General features: G+C 45.5%; 1 protein-coding gene across 1 annotated transcript in view; it reads right to left on the bottom strand.

Moving 5' to 3' along the window:
• Positions 1–297: 297 nt before the first annotated feature.
• Positions 298–7459, bottom strand: part of PACRG (parkin coregulated) — a 1191188-nt gene continuing 1184026 nt past the window's right edge. The window contains exon 5 of the mRNA XM_085612225.1: positions 298–789. Coding sequence (XP_085468351.1) covers positions 629–789 — 161 coding nt within the window. The 3' untranslated portion in view covers positions 298–628. The remainder of the gene's footprint in view (positions 790–7459) is intronic.

Here is a 7459-nt window from a genome sequence, read left to right as displayed (position 1 = left end):
TAATGAAAGCTCAAATCACATAACACAAAAGGTAAAGCTATCGAAAAACAATTTTTTCAGGATACTTTGAGCCTGACAGAAAGAAGGGACTGGGGTCTTTCCGAATGCCACCAGTCTCACCGCACACTTTCAATGCGAATCACAGCACATTATTCCGCACAGCTGCCGGGGAGACAAGGCTGAATCGATGCTTCTCTTCCATGACAAACACCTATTAAGCAGTCAGCCTAAACCCTCCTCCTTACAACCCCTGACATCACCCCCAGGGCACGCCGACACAGACCAGCAATTTCGTAGTTGCGTATGAAAATTATAGTTTTATTGTCTCTACAACTGGAGGATTAATTCTGGCCCCCATGCCAGCCAGCTCTGCTATAAAGAAGCAATTCTTCCATGGTACAAATAAGTACAGTACACCATTGTAATCTTGGGAACAGTCACCATTTATGTATTAGATAGCCTTGTTCTCAAAAGTGCTAATAGTCTGCTGGCCCAAAAGCTGCTTCTGTATCAGCTGTAGAGAAAGGAGGCATAAATAACAAGAATCTTAGGGAGAAACAGTGATAGGCTTTCTGGAAACAAGTGAACCCTGCACTTTTTGACATGGTTTCTCTGTTTTTTTTCCCCTTTAGTTTAGCAAGCACGACTCGTAGGTGGGCACCATGTATTTTATGTTTATGAAAGCGTCTTCTCCTCCATAGCGCTCGAAGACTTCTAGCGTCTCCTGGATCAGGTCGCCGATGTTTTCCCGCTTCTGCTGGCTGTAGTCGATGCCGTCACCTGAGTTAACTGCGGGACAGAGAAAGGAGGGTTATGTTAGGTCTTGGTTTTAGGCTTAGAGTAGACACCACAAATGTAGCTCATTTCCTATCAAATTAGAATAAGTAGTTGCACAAGGCTACTAGATAATCAGCTTTTCCACTGTTTTTGCTCCCGCGACATGGTCTCCTGATACATGACAACGTTGAAGAACAAAATTGCATGTGAGAAGGGTCACTGGCTAGGTCTGGTGGTAGCTGAGGTCTAGTGGCTTATTTATTTATTTTACATTTTTTATATAGTGCGAACATCACCCCTGCGGGTATCAGAACGCTGTACACATGCATAAAGGGCAGACGCAAAAGGAAAACTAATATTGGTCCCAGATACAAATGGATACAGTAGTACAAACATAATAACCATAAATAAAACAATCATCAAAACAATGACAGCAAGTAGTATTCATAAGGGTAATTGACGAGAGCTAGAGAGGTACGGGGAGCGGAGATCCTAGGATCTAGGGCATAAGTTTGTTCATGAGTAATGATTTAACTTCTTTCTTGAAGGAAACAGTTGAGGAATTCAGTCTGGTTAAAACCTTGTTTATGGGCAATCATAGGGTATTCTTTTTTTCCACTTTGGAAACGCTGGGCTGCACAGTATGTGTGCTGCTTTGTGCAGCACACATGCAAGTTGCAACTCGTCATTTTTAAAATGATTGTTTATGTGCAGGAAGGGTCACCTCCCTGCACATAAACAATCATGCATGGCGTTTTGCTGTTTTTATGTGTGCTGGCTGCAAAATGCAACACACATAGAAACAGCAAAAACGAGGAAAAATAAAGCATTTAACCTTGTTGCGCCAGGTTAAGACCAGGTTTTTTTTGTCTTAATTTTGGTGCTGTCCCATATTTATGCCACCCTTGTAAATATGGGGAGCATAAAAATCAATGGGTATTGCAGTGGAATGCCCACTGCAACACCCATTGCCCACCCCTTTCACGCTAAGTATAGCGTGAAAGGGTGGCTTATTTACAAGGCAGCATTAAGGCCATGTTAAGTGGTTTAACACTGCTTTCTAAATAAGGCGAAGCCCGTATCGCCACATGAACATCTTTAAAAGGGACATTCCTGTGGCAATAGGGGCTTGTAAATATGCCCCACATTTTTTAAGCTGCGAAGAACTGCTTTGATTCCTGTAATTCCATTAAAATCACTCTTCTTTTTGATGGATGTAGTCATTCTTCACAGCAGTAGTTCTTAGCTGATGCCCTCTCACATTTGAAGTATATGGGAGGGGACAAAACAGGAGCAGGGTTAGTGAAACAACCTTGGTACTGCTCCACCCCCCTCGCACGGAGAAAGAGGAATCACTGGTGCAACTTTGCTCTTTTCAAGTTCCTGGGAGGAAGGCGCTGCAGTGGAACCAACATGGAGGTGACCTCAGTCAGATTACTGTCAACTATAAACAGATTAATCTATTACTCTGGGACAAAATACTTAAGGAACAAAGTTTAAAGGTCAGGTATATGGTGGAGCTACTGGTACAAAATTACATAGTCTGGAGCTATCATTTAACCCCTTTGATGCTTCTGTCGGCCAACGGCCATCGCGAGCACTACCTCCGTAGTACTGCGCACGTCTGTTGGCCGACGCAGCCCCGCCCACTTAATTGAACTGCCACAACGCAGCGGAATTTGTGCCGCGGTTAAGCAGTTAAAAGATAGATCTGTTGCTTAACAATGTCTTGCCTTTGGAGAGGCGTCATGGCTCCAATAATCAATAGAATATTATGATAAAAAGCACTTAGAAAGGCTTCTCTGCATGGAGGGCTCATATTAATCTCTTCATCCTTCGCTAACATCTCCTCCTAATCATCTGAAAAGAATGTTTTCTAAAAACACATCAGAGTGCAGACCAGGCATTCTTAGGATTTGTGAATGTGAAATGAACTAGGCATAAAGTTGAAACCCACACAGTAAATAAAACTGAGCCAGACAGGCCCAAAAATCCAAACTAATGCCTCTGCAATTTATTTTTTCTGTCAAATAGTTAGGCCAGATCCTTTTGTGAAAGGCATGGGAATTGTAAGGATACAGCGGGAGGAGACGCAGCACTTTCACTAGTAGGTATATCACATGCAAGAAATGGTGGAGCACATGCATGACCCTGCATCTGCAGATATCCTAAATGTATAAGAGTGCAAAGACTGAAGACCATCATTTTCATAGGGAGAGCTGAGAACTGGAGAAACAAAGGAGGTGTAGGGAATAAAAAGCACATCAGAAACAAGTTACTTACCTGTACACTGTGATTCTGCAGTATTGATATCTTTCATGGAGTCACATGCTTGAATCTTCCCCGTCGTCATGGTGGGAGTCCCATGGCAATAATAACAAGCAATGCCATAAATAAGCATTGAGAACCAAAGAGAAGTTAAGCGACATTGATAACCAATTTACATAGCTTTACAAGAGCCAAATTTGAACCCATCAGAGCACAGACCCTGGACCACTCTTCCCCTTTAGAGCCACTATACCTTTGATTTCTAACCATGTGTTGTGTGTGAGGGAGTCTCCTGAGCTCACACACGACAGGGAAGATTCAAGCATGTGAATCTATGAAAGAATCAATGCTAGAGAAATGTTGCTAAGTCATTAACACAAGTCCATCCAACACAAACAAGTCATAATGGAAGAGCTTTTACAAAATATTTTCAACGCACTCTGTAGATTAAAGCACCTATCATTTGTCCAACAAAAAGGTTAGTATTTCACATTTCCTTTTCTACCCACACAGGCCTATTCAAAGGATGTGCACATATCTAGAGAGCACTTGAGTGGTTTGAAAGCTAATGTACTGTTCTGACCACCAGTGCGATTTCTCGCCCAGTTAATTGGATTCCCCCCCCACTGTCAAAGGGCAGTAAGTGCGGGGCGAATGTTTTCTGGTATATACACCGTTCTTAGTTCTACTTCTCATCACTGTTTATAAGGACTTAGAATTCGTACTAGTGATGCTGGTAGATCCTTTGTAACGATCAAGCGCTCAACAAACTTCGAACTTCCAGGATCATAAAAAAACCTGCTGATGTCTCTGGTTTCTTTGTGTATACATTATACTTTTGAAGTCATGGACCCATGACTGGCACCATGTTACATTACCCCCAATTGATTAAGGGTCACACTTGGTAGATCCTCTAAGTCATAAGAGATAGATCTAACCTTTTTTCAGAAAAGGAGAACTGGCAGATATCTCTCACTCTGCCAAAACTGAGTTAGCCTCGAGAAGAAAGGAGTGTTTAGAGTCAGATTAACCTGCCAGAGAATCTCTCATTCACAGGAGGTATATGTAGAATACTGTCCTCTACCCCTGAAATCAGTATGCACACACAGTAATTGGAGTTTCACTAAATGAGTATTGACTACATACTATCTTTCTACAAATCATGTGCATTGAAGCAGTGCTTTTCATACGTTTTAGAACAATAACCCAAGCTTTAGAACGACAAACTTTTGTGACCCATTAGCTTTAATGGACATGAAGAGGTCGGTTTTTTTATGTAACTGAAGCTCCTAAGGGTTTTGAGAATCCAGGCCTGGTTTCACAATAGCCGCTGATGCTGCAGACCATGCATTCAGCGCGAGTGAGAGCGAGCGCGAGGAGGGGAGACGCCGCGCTGCTCCTCGGTGCTGTTCCCGTCGTCCTGTCACACCCTGTCACACCCGTTAGGTGAAGCCCCATCGAGTCCTGTAGAGGTTCCCGCGGTCTCCGCAGCCCCCGCTGCTACGGGACTTCCAGCGGCCCCCCCGTTGCTTGCTTGTTGGTGTTGGGGTGAGGAGAGAGGAGAGAGGAGAGAGGAGAACGAGCGCGTGTTGGGAACTGGATGTAACTGAAGCATCGTGTGGTAGCGAACTGTCATTTGCCATTGAAATAGCCACTAAATTTGCACAGACGGACAGTTTTTCTGACAAAACTATACTGCACACAAATCATAATGTGTGGAAATTGGGTTTCAGTGAATATTTATTACTTACGCATCACCAATTAAAGTGTCTTGATTTGTTTTGATCTAAATAAAATCTTTGTTTCCATCACACTTAAGAATTACAAAAAAGTGCTTCATTTTTTACCTCTAACTGCTGAATGTGTACAGTTCATTTATAAGTATTTACATTTTGTTGTGTGTTACAAATAAATGACATTCTACAGCCTTTCTTTTCGCTCTTCCAGTACTCAAGGAAGATTGTCATAATTCGCTCTACTTTTCTTTCTATTGACCGCAAAGTGAGAGGAGTTTGTAAACACCAATCCCTGTGTTAAAAAAACATAAGTAGCAATTTGTCAGAAAACATAGCCTGGCATCTGACCTATGTCTTTGAAGCACCAACAAATGTGACAAGATAAGTACATAATGTAGGCACATCTTAATTTATTGCTTTGACTTTCGTGACCCACCAAAGATCGTCTTGTGACACACCAATGGGGATAAGACCCACAGTTTGTGAAAACTGCTTTAGAGTGATTCTATGTACTATAAGCAACTCAGCAACAAACATACAGTTTAGGGCAAAGGTAAAATGTGCAACATACCTATCCTATCAGTTTGATCAAATTGACTGAACCCAACCTCCTAACAGTATGGTTGAGTAAGACTGAATTAGCTAACAAGCTAATATGCCAGGTCATGTGTTAACATAACATAACATAACATAACATAACATAACATAACATAACATACACAGTGTATATAAGGGTGCCTGCAGGTTTTAGGATGGGATTACATGGTTTAGCTCTTCCTCCAGGAACTAGTTCATGTGTCTGAGCCTATCCCTATACGACTATCTTATACTGTTTCTAGGCATGGTGCTCTACGGTGGGAGGGTGGTTGGCTAATGCCTTGCTCTGGTATCATTATATACAGGATATTTGAACAATACTTCTAGTTCAAAAAGTGTACGCAGAAGCTTACTACTGCTTTCCTTCCTTCTTTCTACAGGACAGAACACACAAGGTCATCTCCCTCATAGCTGCTTCTTCAGCTGGGTCACTACAAACAATGTGTGCACAAAACAATGGAAAGTTTCCTTCTCAGTGTTGTTAGCAAGAGCTGGAAAAAGACTGCAATCAAAGCACACCTTCGGCAGCTGCAAAAATAATAAAATGAGTTGATCTGCTTTCTTTCACTTGCACTCTCATGCATTACATCTAAATGCAAAGGCGGTGTTAAAAAAAGAATGAGCTACATGCAATCAAGCCTGTATTGCAAGTAATAATAATCCACATAATGCGCGAACAATCACCCGTAAGGGTCTCTAGGCGCTGGGGGCCGCTGGGAAGATTAAGCAAGCTATTGCCCAGAGTCACATGGTGCTGGGCTAATCTGCCGCCGCGGATCGAACCGTGATCCCCAGATTCCGGAGTCAGTCGCCCTGGCCGCGGCGCCACACCTCATGTCTAGGACCTGGATGTCATTCGCTGCCCAGCACGCTTAAAAAAAAAAGAACACGCGTAAACTATTAAATTAACAAATATGGCATTGCTGGCAGTGAAGTAGCATTTCCATTTGTACTCTGTGGTCCCAATTCACTAAGAGTTTGTTGTGGGAGGAAGTAATTTACTAAGGGGGAGCATAACCGTGCCACAGCTGATTTGCAGAGGAAAATACGCCGCCAGGAACTTCCAGCCTGCCTACCTGGTGTCCAGGAACCCGAGCAGTCCACGAGCCTTGCACCTGTGGCCGCACCCGCCGCCGCGCTTCTAACACCGCGCGGCCGCAGAGCGGTGCGGACCACAACTCCCAGGCTGCCCAGCGACTCCGCCCACTGCCTGCTTCCCGCGCCGGAGGACTTCAAAAGAGGTCAGCCTCCACTGGGGAGCGGGGGAGCATAACCGTGCCACAGCTGATTTGCAGAGGAAAATACGCCGCCAGGAACTTCCAGCCTGCCTACCTGGTGTCCAGGAACCCGAGCAGTCCACGAGCCTTGCACCTGTGGCCGCACCCGCCGCCGCGCTTCTAACACCGCGCGGCCGCGGAGCGGTGCGGACCACAACTCCCAGGCTGCCCAGCGACTCCGCCCACTGCCTGCTTCCCGCGCCGGAGGACTTCAAAAGAGGTCAGCCTCCACTGGGGAGCGGGGGAGCATAACCGTGCCACAGCTGATTTGCAGAGGAAAATACGCCGCCAGGAACTTCCAGCCTGCCTACCTGGTATCCAGGAACCCGAGCAGTCCACGAGCCTTGCACCTGTGGCCGCACCCGCCGCCGCGCTTCTAACACCGCGCGGCCGCGGAGCAGTGCGGACCACAACTCCCAGGCTGCCCAGCGACTCCGCCCACTGCCTGCTTCCCGCGCCGGAGGACTTCAAAAGAGGTCAGCCTCCTCCGCCTCGCGGACGCGCGCGGACGTCGCCGGGCTGAGCCCGGGCAGAGGGCGGGCCATCTGTGGCCGTCAGAGGCAGACAGAGGCTGGGCTGGGCCACCCCCCTTGTCCGCTACGATCTATAGCACCCGTGGTGGAGGTAAGAGTTGCCATCGATTAGTATATTTGTCTGTCACGCTTGTCTGCCATGGGTAAAAATGATCCTATCCACCCACGACCCAACACCAGACATAACAAAACATCCACCAACCCTCTTCCAAGTCTAACAGCAATTGACAGAATGCTGCAAAAGACTATAGGGGTAGTCGCTTCGGCTATA

Source organism: Triturus cristatus, chromosome 6 (assembly GCF_964204655.1).
Source record: "Triturus cristatus chromosome 6, aTriCri1.1, whole genome shotgun sequence".
NCBI lineage: Eukaryota > Metazoa > Chordata > Amphibia > Caudata > Salamandridae > Triturus > Triturus cristatus.
Note: the sequence above shows the minus strand (reverse complement) of the source record. Positions and strands in the feature narration are given on the sequence as shown.